At 40.4% G+C, this 15964-nt stretch overlaps 1 protein-coding gene across 4 annotated transcripts in view; it reads left to right on the forward strand.

The window, feature by feature from the left end:
* LOC309552023 (uncharacterized protein) overlaps positions 1–15964 on the forward strand; it is a 472505-nt gene that overhangs the window by 327250 nt on the left and 129291 nt on the right. For all 4 annotated transcript variants that reach the window (XM_082252767.1, XM_082252768.1, XM_082252770.1 and 1 more), the window contains 2 exons: positions 4185–4255; positions 15568–15678. In XM_082252767.1, coding sequence (XP_082108893.1) covers positions 4185–4255; positions 15568–15678 — 182 coding nt within the window. The remainder of the gene's footprint in view (positions 1–4184; positions 4256–15567; positions 15679–15964) is intronic.

Genomic DNA, 15964 nt, shown 5'->3' on the forward strand with positions numbered 1-15964 from the left:
AAATTATTGGCAAAATATAAAGGATGAGGTTGCACCGAGTAAATAGATACCCAACATGTCAAACCTTAAATTTATGTGTGCCAGTGAAGTGGTGACAAAATTCAGTACCCTATATTTTCTATAGGTAATGCTTTAAAAGCCCCCTATAGGTCATCAGGTTAGTGTTATGGAGGAGGTCTTGTGGTAGAATTATTGTTCTCACTCATGTGACATGTGAATCGCAGTTGAGGTTTTCACGTGTAGGCGCCCCGACAAGTGCATTTACGTATATGTGCGTATTTGTGGGAGTGGGGGGCCTCAACATTTTTTGGGGGATTTTATGTGCTTACTGCTTAGGTGTAACTTTCTTTTTTGCAAATAATTTGCAAGTCTCCTATGTAATGATTTTTAGGTGACAGGTTCTCCTAAATGAGAGATGCAAGGTCTAAATGACCCTGCATGTCTCCTGGGCTCCACTGAGTGTATTGCAATGCATATCGCATTACAATACATTCTTTCCCAGCTATGTCAGCTTAGAGGCTGCTCCGGAAGCAGGGAAGGACTGAGCCAGGACTGAGCCAGGGGGCAGGGGGGCAATTGCCCCCCGGGCAACTCTGATGCCCTTTAAAAAGGCTGCACAGCTTCTGCCACAGACACGCCTAAAGGATTCCTGTTGAAGAAAAGTAAAAAGTGCCCACTGCTGACCTACTGAGTGCGAGATGAAGACAAGGACAGAGCGCAGGCCTCTCCCCCACCATGGATGGTGTAAACTGTGTCTGAGTAGAGTCTGGTTCCATGCCCCACTGGAGAATCTCCTCCCCCAGGCAGCCCCGACTGAGCTGTACCAGCTCCCCCCCCAACTGCTTCCTGCTGGCCAGGTCGGGAACCCAGATTCGGCCGGTGAGTAGAGAGTACCTGGAGCCGAGCTTTAGCCTAGAATGGGGATCAGGAGGAGACAGAGAAGAGGGAGAGTGGGAGAGGAGTTGCTGCATCATGGGCCTCTGATTTGTACTTGCCCCCTGGGCCGAAAGTTGCCAGTCAGCCCCTGTCCGGAAGTGACATCATAGACATGGATTTCGGGGTCACAGCAAGAAGGGGAGGAGAGCAGACGACACCCGCCATGTCAGTCCCAGGCCTGCAGAGGAGCAAGCGGAGCCCAGGAATACATAGCAGGGGCGTGCTCACAAGGGGCACTGATACTGGGGGTGTGTGGATGCAATCAAGCGGCAGCACAGCCACCCAAATGCATCCACCTAACAGGCAGGAGTCTGTCTGTCAGTTTTACATACAATCTTGGTGGCTGCAGCCACCTAATTTTGTGTGAAACCCCCCGTTGTCAGGTCCGTACGACGAACAGAGCTGGCAGTGAAAGGGTTACAGGGTTAGTTTGCCTTCACTAAAACAATTAAAAATAAGGGGCACTTGTATATAAAAACAAGCTGTGCAGCTTTGACCAAAGTGGAATAATGCCCTTGCTATAGGTGTAGGCCATTTACACACCTCATGAAGCCTGACTGGAAAACTTCTATAACATTGCTAAGGATGCTGCCAAGTGACATATAGATGATACTGTTCATCTTCACCATCACAAGAGTAAGCTCTCAAAAACTGAGCTCAAAACTACTGCTTTAGAGGAGAGAAAACGCATGTGAGGGGGTTTAAATCAGAGAAAGAGCTCACTTCTGTGATGGTGAAAAGTGAGCAGCAACACTCGGCTTCTCTTAGTAACGTCCTTAGCAATGTCCTAGAAGTTTTCCAGTCAGGCTTCAGTAGGTACATACATGGCCTACAACTATATAGCAAGGGCATTATTCAAGATTGGTTAGAAAGTTTGATTTTATCATATGATCAACTTTTGTCAAAGGGATGTGTTTCCTCGAACCACAGCTGCAGTCAATCAGCTGCAGCAGCCGCTGGTCAATGTATTCTGACAACACTGGGTGCCGCTGTCAGAATACAAAGTCCCGATGGGGGAGATTTCTCCATCCACTTTGTTTGTTTGAACAACTTTTGTCAAAGGGACAGTTTAATCTCGATCAGCGGCTGCAGCCAATTGGCTGGGGCAGCATTTAGAGTACAATGTTCGGTCGGAGGATTCCTCATTCACCTTGTTTGTGAGGATAGAGGAATCAGTTAGTTTCCTTTCATGAAGCCTGCTGGCTGAAGAAAAAAAACTCACTTGTTACTTGTTAGGTAAGTTTTGGCTTTAGATGATTAGATTAGAGTAGATTTCATTAGACTTGATATTTTATCATTGTATTTAATACAATAAAATTTTACATGGTAGTTTTCAACATGGTAGGTGACAACAGCCAAAGGTACGTACATATACATATACACATACCTATATATGCAACAATATAAATGCATTCAGTACCTAAAAAATGTAAGCAATATCCCATGCAAATATGTGTAGAGTAATGCAAATATTGTAAACGTAAACATAATTATTAAAAATCAAGACGTTATAGGCCTTATAGGAGAAGTACTGCCAAAGCTCGTTTGGTTGTACTTCTCCCGTGGACCACAGGATTGCAGTCCGTTCTGCACTTCTGTGATCTGTCACAGAGCCAGTCCAGTCTCAGGCAAGATCATGAGAATAAAGTCGGTTTAGCCTCTCAGCGAGCCGCTGAGAGCCTAAGCCTTTAGCTCCCGTCCCCTCCAGAGCCCAGTGCTCCAGTGAGTGGGGGGGGGGGGAGAGAGCGATGACTGACAGTCACCAGCTCTCTGCTCACGTAGCTCTAAAAAACTGAGCGATCAGCAGTCTTTGATCGCTCAGTTCTCAGTCTTAGAGCCAGCAGGGGACCGATGCTGCATCCACCTAGGTAAGTATGATTTTGAAAAAACAAACCCGAGCTTCTCTTTTGATAAAAATTGCAAAGGACAATATGAAAATGTAGTATTCTGGTTGGTTGTTGTATGAATAATGACAATTTCTTTTCATTGTTAGTAAAAGAGCCAATGAATATGTGTATTGAATTGCCAGTAAACAGGGAATATTCATGGAAAAAAAGGAAAAATATTTTACTGGCTTTAATAAGCTACATTTTACTGATCTGAACTATGAAAATGCTAAGCATGCTAAAATTGAAAAGCAACTCTTGCCACACTCACTTTTTTTATTAAGGGTATCCTGATAATCCTACATGAACTCCTCTGTGGCATATATACACTTGTGTAGTGATGCTCCAATCTTTTTCAATTTTGAAAAATCATCTCATCCAGGAAAAAAAAATCACAAATTATTTACCTAATGTGCCACAGTATCACCCGTGCTATAGCTTGATGAGACATACATGAGTGGCAAAAGTGAAGCCAGATAATCTTACCTACAAAACGTGATACATGTAGCTGATCAGGCAACATGTAAATTCATAGTAAATCAAAGTAAAAAATAAAAACAATAAATTCTGTTACAGTGTAATATTATTGGCATATGTCATCATTATATGTCATATATGGCATATTATTGGCTTATGTCAATGGGCTTTCAGTACCTGTCAACAGCAGGTCAAATGCACCTGTCATTGAACTTTGCACAATTTCAGAAGCATCTCAAACAGATCTCAAATGCAACCAGAATGGTGCATTCTGCTTGCATTTGAGATCTGTTTGAGATGCTTCTAAAATTGTACAAAGTTCATTGTCAGGTGCATTTGACCTGCTGTTGACAATCAGTTGACCCAAATCTGATCTCCTTGTAAGTTGCATCAAGCTGCTTTTGCATGCCTTTTGACTTGTATGGTGAGAGAAGCATTTCTGGTGAGAGCAAAAGCCTACAATACAATGTACACAGACCCTATAATAAATCCAGTGGCTTACTCTAGTAAGGATTTCTCACTTTAGAAATGTATAAAGTAGCCCCACAAATCAATAATGTTATTCTCTTTATTTATATTGTGCACTAATTCTGCAAGGGAATAAAGAACAGAACATTTACTGTGTCTCATATTTTCTTTGTAAACTTGCATCTTTTTGTTTTAGTTGAACTGACTCTATGCCATCCATCCAGGTAAAAAGGCTTCTTTAAAAATAAAAACTGAAATGATTGTATGTCCAAAAGGGGCAGTAATTGCCTATTGCATTCTGAATTGCTGTCCTCATAATGAACTCTGTAATGCAAAAGGATGTCTTTGTAAAACAAAATACAAGTGAAAAAGGGCTCCCTTCATTGGTTATTGCATACTTTTTGTGCTCTCTTTTAGTCGACTTTTTGGCAAAATACTGCATCTTCAGCCAGGAGAAGTTGGCCGAGTATAAAAGGGCTTTTGAAGCGGTAAGTGTAAATTCAGTCTCCTTTTCTTTCCCCCTCCTTTCCCCTCCCCCTCCACTCCTCCTATGTCTGTAGACAGTTAAGCAGAAATAATAAGCACCGCTGCTTGTGGTACACGTCCCATGAATTACTCCAACATCAAATGTAACTTTAGAATGGAGGCACGCTTTATTCTTTTTGTAGAACTGTTCCCCAATCCATTCTTTATTTACATGTCGTGAGCCTGAGCGATGCACAGCCATTTAGAAGACACACAAAAAAAGGAGAGGCCATTAAACAAATTAAAAGGAGTGGGGATGACTAATACAGTACTCTTGGAATCTGCAATTTGATTAGCCTGAATTTAATACACAATAGATGTGACAAGGCAGGAGTTTAGTCTCAACTGCTCTTTAATAACCTTCCACAACTGAATTATGCTGATGATTTTGCTATTCTTGTTTGTGAAAAGTGTCATTATATATGAAATGCTCTGGAAAAAGCACGGCAATTTCCAGATTTGACTTTGTGATTTAAATGCAGTGTAATAATTGTGGAGAGTTGTGTTGTTAGATATTTGCAATACTAATTGCTACTGGGAAGCAGAAAAATGAACAGGATTATTCTAAATCGTTTGCCAAAACTTGTCAATAAAATGTATGCAGAGTATTTAATCAGTGTGACTATTCAAAGAACAGGACTTACAGGATATCTGGACAAACTGGCAAATAGATTTTTTTTAATGACGAGAACATTAATTAGACTTCTATAGATGTACTCATAACAAAGTGTGATTGTCAAATGATATGGAGGCATTAAAATGTGCAAGCATATAGAGAATAAATGATTGCAACGTGTATAAATGTTTAGACATCAAAGGTTGGTTTGGTGTATTGGAAATATTTTGCATTATTGCTTTTTGTTCGTATAGAGGACCTAAACTGTGGAAGCTGTTTTAACCACTTTACCGCTGAGTACTGGAATAGTACTGCGGCAAAGTGGCACGATCCCGTCTGACAACGTAGACCTACGTCGCCAGACTCCTCCCCTGTAGGCGGCGCTCGCGCGCCGCCGGGGGCGCGCTCCCGCCGTTTTCATTCACAGCTGGAGTCGGGCCAGGGGAGGAGCAGCGGCGATCGCCGCTGCTCTGCCCCGATCGTCGGGGATCGAGTGTGGAGATCCACCCGCCTGTGTAAACACAAGCGGGCGGATCTCCTCAGTGACAGGGAGTGACAGATCGGAGTGTTCAGCATAGCTGGACATCCGATCTGTCCCTGTCTCACACAGTCACCTCCCCCCCCCCACACGTCAGTAAGAACCAGTCATACATTAACCCCTCCCTCTCCAATAAAATTAACCCCTTCCCTGCCAGTGTCATTTTTACAGTAACAGTGCATATTTATAGCACTGATTACTGCAGTAATGTCACTGGTACCCCCAAAAGTGTCAAAAATGTCAGTCAAGGGTCCGATCTGTCCGCCGCAATGTCGCAGTCCCGCAAAAAAAATCGCAGATCACCGCCATTACTCGTTAAAAAAAAAACACCAAAAATGACATAAATCTTTCCCTTTGTTAGTAAACGCAATAACTTTTGCGCAAACCAATCAAAATATGCTTATTGCGATTTTTTTTACCAAACATGGGTAGCAGAAAACAAATTGGCCAAAAATTAAAAAAAAAATTGGTTTTTACATCTTTTTTGGGGGGAATTTCATATAAAAAAATGTTAAAAATATTGTTATTTTTTCAAAATAAACGCTCTTTTTTTGTTTAAAGCGCAAAAAGTAAAAATCGCACAGGTGATCAAATACCACCAAAAGAAAGCTCTGTTTGTGGGAAAAAAAGGACGTCAATTTCGTTTGGGTACGGCGTCGCACGACCGCGCAATTGTCAGTTAAATTCGCACAGCGCCTAATCGCAAAAAGTGGCCCAGACGTAAGACAGCAAAATGCTCTAGTGGTAAAGTGGTTAAAGAAAGGCAAGCAGAGGGCGAATGACTAGTCAACAGTAAGCTCCCCCACTGTTATGCCTTGTTCTGCACTAGGGGGGGAAATTTACTAAAACTGGTATCCCCCAATGTCTCCTTGTAGAGGTGGCCATCTTACTGGGGAAAGACTTAGCTTTGTTGCGTCAGATGAGCCATCGTGATGACTGGTCCTTTGATTACTAATGGAGGAATAATCAAGAAACAGCTGGAGAGGTGGAGGAAGTACAGATCTAGAGAATGCATTATGCAATAGCAGGGAGATGCTTCTCTATAAGTCTTCAGGAGCAGTTTCCACTCCAGCAGAAAAAACAGTAAGCAGCACAATAATGACATCACCAAATCTCCTTAGCTTAGAAATCAGGGACAGCAGTGCCTTAGATCGCAGGCAGAAGCAGGGAGATGCTTGTCTTTAGGTCTTCAGGAGCAGTTTCCACTCTAAAGGAAACAGTGAGCAGCACAGTAATGACATCACCAAATCTCATTATATTAGCAGTCAGAGACAACAATACCTTAGATCTCATGCTGCAGGTATGCAGCTCTAAGGTTCAAGGCAGACCAATTAAAGACAATAGGTATATCTTTCAGGGTGCTGCTTAGGTATAATTAACATATGTAGATGTTCTTTATAAGAAAAGGCAAAAAGGTATTGTCAAAGTTATACATTTTAGTGGCTACCTAAAAATTTTAAAAATACAAGATTTTGGAGCTCAAAGACTTCTTCTTTATCTATTATGACAGATAAAAGGCTTGTACTTTTAAATATTGCCCAGCTCTCCTAAATGTAGCATTTTGGCAGAAAAAAAACACGCATTGTAAACGTGTATAAATGCGTCTAGGCACATTTAGGCATGTCAAGTGCATGTGCATTAATTTATTTCATTGGCCAGAAAAATAGTTGAGTCTGGCCATTGAAAGAAATAACATTCAAGCTTTTGACACACCTAGCGTTAACACGTGTTTAGACGTGTTTACACACGTCAAGTATTTTGTCTGCCAAAACGCTGCTGCTCCTGGACGCACTGGCTGGGTTTTTTCTGCCTTTAAACTCTGTCTCTAAATGTCTCTTAAGACATATGTGTGCAAGGACACATAAATTAAAATGATGGGTTGTTTAGCGACAGGAAAAAAATCCAGTCTGTAGGGTAGGGGCAGGGTAATTGGTGGTCTTCATGTCTTCCATGCTTCCCCATTAACTCATTGGGTGCCAAATACTGGATCACATGGAAGGCCTACCTCATTTGGATTCTTCTAGGCTACATTAGGCACTTTGTTATAGGATCACATTCTCACACACACTGTTGTGTGTCGTCTTCATCAATGACCTGAGACAAGGCTGAGATGAATGTACACCATGTACACTTGCACTGCAGCTATTCTTCAGTCAAATCTCAGGTCCACTGTGACAATGTACACCTCTACTGTAACTTGCATTTTGGAGGGACATGCTGAGCTAATGTTCACATCCATTTGTCCAGCGTTTTCCTTGACTAATTCCCAGTAACAGAATCTGCCCCACAGTGCACTTTGCGCCGGCTCAACACGTGCACCTAACATGCACAGGGATTGGCCACCACAGAGTCCAGAACTTAACCCCATTGAGAATCTTTGGGATGTGCTAGAGAAGGCTTTGCGCAGTGGTCCAACTCTCCCATCATCAATACAAGATCTTGGTGAAAAATAAATGCAACACCGGACGGAAATAAATCTTGTGACATTGCAGAAGCTTATCGAAACAATGCCACAGCGAATGCGTGCCGTAATCAAAGCCAACACAATTTGAGTGTGTGCCCTTTTTTTTTGGTGGCGACTTTTATTTTGGCCAGGCAGTGTATAACAACTCAATATACATACTCAACCTCACATCTCTTTGGTTATAACCTTTATTTTAATGCTATTAAAACATAACAACACTATTCTAAACCTAAGATTTCAATAAAAGTATCTGGATTTTACCTTACATTTCTGTTATTTTCAGCATACTTAAACAATTGATTATATGAGTACAGATTGTATATATTCCTATTTAGACTACAGTAATTCCAAACCTTGGGATATGTCCATTCTTTGACTTGCTTGTTATTCAGTATTTTCATGGTGCAGCTATAGGCTCACTGACAGAAAACAATAAGATTAGCTTTCTATTTGTAATAGCGGTCTGCAAAGAGCTTGCCGCATTGAAGTTCTTCATGAGCTTGTGCACCTGTGTTGACTGAAAAACAAATGTTTTTGAAAGAAAATATAGGGTTACAAAAATGAGCAGCCTGGATTACTGGTTTGAGTATACTCAATTACATAAGACCTGACTCTAAAATGTGTATGCGCTTTCATGAAAAGAAATGGCATCTTCAAGCTCATATACAGCCTTGCATTTTACACTGCTGATAATAATCCGTTGATACATTCAGTGATATATATGTGCATCTCCTAAAATTAGAATATCGTCAAAAAGTTAATATTTTATTTCAGTATTTCAATTGAAAAATTGAAACTCATATATTTTATATAGATGCAATTACACACAGAGTGATACATTTCAAGCACCTCTTTCTTTTAATTTTGATGATTATGGCTTACAGCTAAAATTCAGTATCTCAGAAAATTTGAATATTACATAAGACCAATAAAAAAATATATATATTATTATTACTGAAATGGCTTGCTGAAAAGTATATCCATGTACAGTATAGTAAGAGTTCCTATAGGTTGCATTAGGGACAACAATTACTCTAGCAGAAAGTGCTCTAACATTTTAGGGAGCAATATACCCATTCTAAACTACATAAAAAAGTGTATCTAACCCTAAAAGCAAAAAAGTTAATATATGCAGCTGATTAGTCCTTAGATGTGGTGGCTGCATTATTTTCTATTTTTAGACTAAGAACACTTATAAAATAACGGCTGATCTTGCCAGAATTGCATTGTGCATGTCACTTCACATGAAATGGAAAAAAAAATCTTTATGCTTATTGTGTAAACTATTAGTCCCTCTATATTCAGTGTGCATTTCTGCATGCACATTTGTGTTTGTCTCCAGTACATTTGCGTTAAATTTTTTTAAAATAATTTTTTATTGTCTTTCAATTTATTTTCTTTACTAAGCTATATTTACACACATTTGCATGCATTTGTGTGCATTTGCACACATTCATGTGCTTTTGCAGTGCGTTTGCATGTGTTTGCAGTGTAGGAAAATGCAGCATGCTGTAATTTTTATTCAATGCACATGAAATCACTGCAATAGTAGAAACCAGGCTCATTGTAATACATAAATTTTTCTTGCATATGAATTTCTGCATTCAAAAATGCACCTAACTGCATCTGGTGTAAACAAGCGCTTAATTGTCCATGTAATGGAGGTCAACAAAGCAGGCATACTCAAAGTCTAGCCTGTGTGAAAACCATAGTAACATCCATAGATACAATGAAAAAATTAATGTAGTTATGAATGGACAGGAAGTGTGTTGTTTGCAGGACCAAGGAAAAAATAAAGGAAAAGGAAATCACAAAAAAGGACTGCTGCATCTTGACATTTAAGGACTAGTGAGGAGGTTTTGTTTGGGGGGGTTTAGATACACTTTAAAGGCTTGTTTACCCTGGCGACAGCCCTTACCACCCTCTTAATAGTAATCCATGGTGGACTGCTTTTCAGAAGGTGGTTTACAGATGGAAAGGAGGCGATATGTAGCCTTCTCACCACCCGTTTTAACCCTGAAAAGCAGCACCAACGCACTGCATCTACGTGTATTGCACACAATTGCAGGGTAGTTGTGCACATTCCCCCTTTTACTTGAATAGGTCCCCTTTAACTGCGGTACTGTCCGCCAAACATGACAAAGTATATAACTGTTGCTGCGGCATTTGTACACCCCTTCCAGCCACTGTGTTAGGCCTTGTTCACACTGTGTTTTAGAAACTGTATGCCCATGCAGGGCTGTGTTTACCCACATGGGGATGCACAGGTGTTCTCTGTACATCCCCCGTAAAGGCAGTTCCATTGGTGTTTATTGGGACGCAGCAGCTGAATGGACACAGTCACTGTGTCTCAATATGAAAATATATATTTATGATTACCCAATTTATAAAATAAACATTTCCTAAATAATCCAGTGCTAATATGAACAACATTTGTCAAAAATGAAAAAACTTTGATAGTCTTTATAGTTAATTCACAAAACCTCTACAGCAAACTTCTGAAAGTGTGCTCCATCTTTGTGATAATTATGCCCTTACCTTGGTATTTGGACCCATGGAGAAATACAGGTTTACTGCACATAACCTTCTTTGCTGGTAATAAGATGGGCTTGAAGTCCCTTCCACAGGTATAATGTTAACATGCACCAATTCTTTGCTGGGTAATAAGATGGGCTTGAAGTCCCTTCCACAGGTATGATGTTAACATGCACCAATTCTTTGCTGGGTAATAAGATGGGCTTGAAGTCCCTTCCACAGGTATGATGTTAACATGCACCAATTCAATAATATGTGCATTCACCTTTTGGAGGTTGCATGCCTCCCTCTGTCCAATTATTCCCCCTCTAGTTGGATAACACGCAGAACAAATACAGAGCCACCACCGTGTAGTAGTTTAAACAGGTACTACAATTTATGAATTAAAAGTTTACATTTACATGTGGTGGTGCGCATTTACTGGTGAACATCAGAAGGATTGCTGCAAAAATTCAATTGTAAATGAAGGCTACGAGCGTCGCTCCGGCGGTACACTTCCAAATTTCTCGTGTGACATTACCTGGTTTCATCCAACGCATTGCATCACTGGTCGCATGATTTCATTAGGGGATTCCCCTGATGTGACCAATGACACAATGAAAGAATTATTTAAAGAAAACATATTACAAAGCAACAATAAAATAAAAACAGTTTTAATGTGAAAAGTACTTAAAGTGATTATATAATAAAAAAGAGTTAATAGTTACCTGCTCTGATCAATAGTATTGCAGTCTCTTACCTCCTCTTCTGAAATCCCCTGTTGACACTGTCCACTCCTCTTCTTCGAGAGCCCTCTCAGCAAGCCGTGTGCTTAGGGGGCATCCATGCTTTCGTTTTCTGGAGCTTGTCATTTAGTTATGTTTAGTATCTAACTGAGTTGTCTATTCTTCTACAATAATGTAATACTTTTTTAGGAAGGTAGCTCCAGCAGGAATTATAAATTATGAGTGAAACTTAACTTTGCAGAGTTTAGATGTAGGTCAGTATAGGTCAATACTCCAGTGTCACAGATTCATATTCCTAAGTTGCACACAAGGCCATTTACAGGGGTAACTGTTTAAGACAGGGTCTCATCAGAAGTCCTTTGAAGACCTTGAGTTAAATAGGGTTTATAAAGCCTCTGCATTCTTTCAAGCTTGCCAGTTTTTTTGCCAAACGTGTCAACTTCCATGACTGTTTAGCACAAACAGGAGATTTTAATATGACTGCATTCTTACCAACCTTTGAATTTTTGGGAAAGTGAGGATGGCGTTGCTTTTAGTCCAATTTTTCTATTCTCCATACAAGTTGGGGGGGTGCATCAGACCTCATCATTATCACAGCGAGAGATTCTTTCAGAAGTTCAGTTAGGAAGCATTATTTTAGTTCTGACTGCCAGTTATTTGGGCAATCGATCCATTTGTTTTTGTTTTTTTTATTGTACCCAAATAAATTTGATGTCCTTTTTTTCCCACAAATAGAGCTTTCTTTTGATGGTATTTAATTACCTCTGCGGTTTTTATTTTTTGTGCTATAAACAAAAAAAAGGGTGTAAATTTTGAAAAAAGAAATCAATATTTTTTACTTTCTGCTATAAAACAAATCCTATAAAAAAAATGTAAAAAATCAAATTTCTTCATCAATTTAGGTCAATACGTATTCTTCTACATATCTCTGGTAAAAAAAAAAACCCCTAAAAGTGTATATTGATTGGTTTGCACAAAAGTTATCGTGTCTACAAACTATGGGATATTTTTATGGCATTTTTATTTATTTATTTAATTCTTTTTTACTAGTAGTGGTGGAGACGACTAGTGATTTTTAGCAGGACTGCGACATTGTCGTGGACAAATCAGACACTAACTGACACTTTTGACATTATTACAGTGATCAGTGCTAAAAATATGCACTGTTACTGTACTAATGACACTGGCAGGGAAGGGGTTAACATCAGGGGCAATCAAAGGGTTAAATGTGTCCCTAGGGGGTGCTTGCTAACTGTGTGGGGAATGGTCTGACTGGGGGACCACCATTCTTTCTGCCTTGGGAATGATCGATGGGTCCCAGCAGACATTGCGTCTGCTGGAGCCGCTGATTGGCGCTGGTTGTCCCAGACCACAAAGATGATGCGACATACAGGTACGTCGCTTTGTGCAGCCGGGTCGCCTTGCCGCAGTAAATGTGTGGTGGGTGGTCTAAAAGGGGTTAAAAAATGTGTGTTTTTTTTTTTTCAGGGGTGGTATTTTAAAGTTTCAATTTCTTTTAAATTTTTTTTTTTTTTAATTTTATGTTGATTGAGCCTTTTTTTAATGTGGGCTGCTGTCTTTTGTTTGCATATACTGGTTACCAGTGATGAGCCAAACTGCCCTGGGTTCAGTTACAGCGGGGTTTAGCGAAGAAGTCTGGGTTCCAGGCCCCATTAAAATCCATGGGCCGAACCGTAAAATTAGAAATTCTCATTATTTTGGGTGAATAGGCAAGGGAGTGTCAAAAAATAGTAGGGGGGGGGGGGGGGGTGAGCACTTCCCTAAAGAACATGTACCAATGCAAAAAAAATAAATAATAATAATAATAATAAATCCATTGGATCAGGATCAGTGATTTTTTAAAATTCTTAAAGCAGTATTAAAACCCCCCCCCCCCCCAAAAAAAAATGTAATATATTGCAGTTTACCAGTCCTTAGATGTGGTGCTACCTTAGTATTCTTTTTAGGCCTTTTTTATTTTATTTTACTTGGTGATCCAGCCAGTGGCATACTTCCTGTTTTAAGGTGTCTGAATTCTGGATGAAGTAGTAAGCAGTGCAAATATATAGGAATCAAAGGGCACTTCTCTGGGAGCAGGCAGGCTTTTCAGCACCCAATGTTGGCCTCCTGTGTGGGTGAAGGGTGTCTTTGCTGTCCCCAAGGCCGCTCTTCCAGAGAACAGAAGCACACTTCAATAGGTACCGTACATAAAAAGGAAAGGGGAAGTCGCCTCTAAGTACAGTGTAAACCATTTATTACATGAAATTAGGAATTACTTACATAATCATAAATGAAAGCAGGCATGATGGAACATCACCAAGATTCATTGATGGGGCTCCCTACAGGCTCCCTTTCCCAGAGCCGTCCAGCAGTGTTGGGGGATGGAATAGAACAACATGGAGCTCTGAAGGGAAGGCCCCAAGCCAAGGTTGCAGTGGAACGCACACCTCGCTCGTGGACTGTAGGAACGTAGTGACGTCACGGGGGCGGTAACGCGTTTCGGAGCATGCACATGAAGGCTCCTTCGTCAGACCGATCCATCATGCCTGCTTTAATTTATGATTATGTAAGTGATTCTTAATATATGTAATACATGGTTTATACTGTACTTAGAGGTACCTTTTTTGAAGTAGTAAAGCAGAAATGATGAATTGCAGCATTGTCAGCCTGCAGGAAGGGTAATTAGCCAGCTGCGCTGTAGCCTTCATTCAGGTGTAGCGCGATCAGCAAGTGGTATAGAAAAATCCCCCAAAAAAATTCCTCATTATAAACCCATTATTTTTTTTTTATATCTATTAAAGGTACTTATATAGCACTGTCTATTTTATACAGTGCCTTACAATTATAGTCTGCATTCACATCAGTCCCTGCCCTCAAGGAGCTTACAATCTAAGGTCCCTAACTCACATAAACTAGGGCCAATTTACACAGGAGCCAATTAACCTACCAGCATGTGTTTGTAATGTGGGAGGAGACTGGAGTAAACAGAGGAAACACATGTAGACACAGAGAGAACATGAAAACTCCAGTCAGGTAGTGCTGTGGTTGGGATTTGAACAGATGATCTTAGTGCTGCTAGGCAGAAGTGCTAGCCACTTAGCCACTGTGCTGCTGCTTGGCAGCTAAGACACTAAAGCTCCAGTATATTTCATAACCCATGCAAAAATAACAGCACAGCTAGAACACAGGCATATTTACCTCCCTTAGTTATTTTGTATCATTTTCGGTCCAAACCTCCTGGTTAAAGTGGACATCCAAAACATGCTATTTCTGTATCCATTTCAAAGCTAATATATTGTGGGACAATATGCAGGTTAGCAAACTGTAATCTGTGGGTTCTCTGGGATGATTATACTTATCAAAAACTTTATCTGGAATACAGTCATAAACACAGTGACATCCCAGGGCCACTCCTCAACCACTTAATTGGTCAGATGGCCTCTGTCAACACCCTCTTGTTATCAAAGAAAAGTGGACTGCAAACACTTTTGACAGCTATTGTGTACCATCAAACGAAGGATGACATGTCAAGTTATAAGAGCCAATTTATCACCTTGCTCATTGACTGAAGTCTGCTAAAACCAGGGCTTATTATTTTTTATTTATATTATATAATTTATTTATTATTATTATTTTTTTTTCAACTCCTTATTATTTCTCTTATGCATTATTGTTTCTTTGTAATACCCTTTTTCCCAGCTGGAAATTTGCATTCTGCATTGTTAGCTAAGATAATTGGATTGTCAGGAGAACACAACACTTTTTGGCAGTGGCAGCCTGTCCATTAGGGGAGCACGGGAAACGCCCCTCTATCCATGCATCTGGCCACCTAATCTACATTCAGGGCGCCGGATGCTTGGATTCCAATGAGGGTTTTTTTTTTTAAGCACGTGATTAGAGCCAGAGGCTCTAATAGGCTTCAAAAAAGGCTGGGCTCGGGGAGCATAGCACTGCTCCCTGAGCCTGCCCAGTTGTGTGACAATAGCAAATTAATATTTGTTATTGTCACACTGATTCTCCTCCCGGCCAATCAGGAAGTGGGTCACCGTGATGCCGTGGAAATGCAGGGGAAGTCCAACCGAAGGAGGGGGGACATGGAGGAGACTGAGGGAGGAAGCCAATTCACCGCCTCTATTGTCAGTCTGGGGGCAGCACAGGGTAAGTGAGCCGGCAACCGGGGGTGTGGGTATGGTGCGCGGAGCGGGCCGGAATGGTGGGGGTCCTTGGTCAGGTCCGTCTGCCACCCCTTCCCCCCCATGATGGAGCACCAGCCTCCACTGCTTGTGTGTTATGAAAGGTCATTTGTGAGTATCAGAATATGAGATAGTCAACAAGTGATTTTTTTCAAAGGAACATAGGAATATATTTAATCGTGTATGGCTTATTTTTTATTTAAGGTGGATAGTGATGAAGATGGATACTTAGATTGCCTCCAGGTACTTCTGGCTTTAAAAGAACTAGTTCCTTCAAATGCATTAAGTGATGCTGAAGAGCTCTATGTGTATCGGGTAAGAAAACATAATACAGGTATTGCATAATCTAACTTCTGAGTAACACAAGATCATTATCTGTTTAATTGTTCATCTGGATTGTTAATATTTCATACTTAATGGAAACCTGAGAAATATTCAGGCTGCCTTTGGTGACCTTTTGAAAATACTAGGAGCCTAGTAGTCATGTTGATCCTCTATCTTTATTACATTATTTAACAACCCAAAATGAACATACAGCAAATGAAGGCAGAGGTTTCCTTTAAAATGGTTTTAGTGAATGCAGCTGACTTCCTACACTTTT

Source organism: Pelophylax lessonae (assembly GCF_965119305.1).
Source record: "Pelophylax lessonae genome assembly, chromosome: 4".
NCBI lineage: Eukaryota > Metazoa > Chordata > Amphibia > Anura > Ranidae > Pelophylax > Pelophylax lessonae.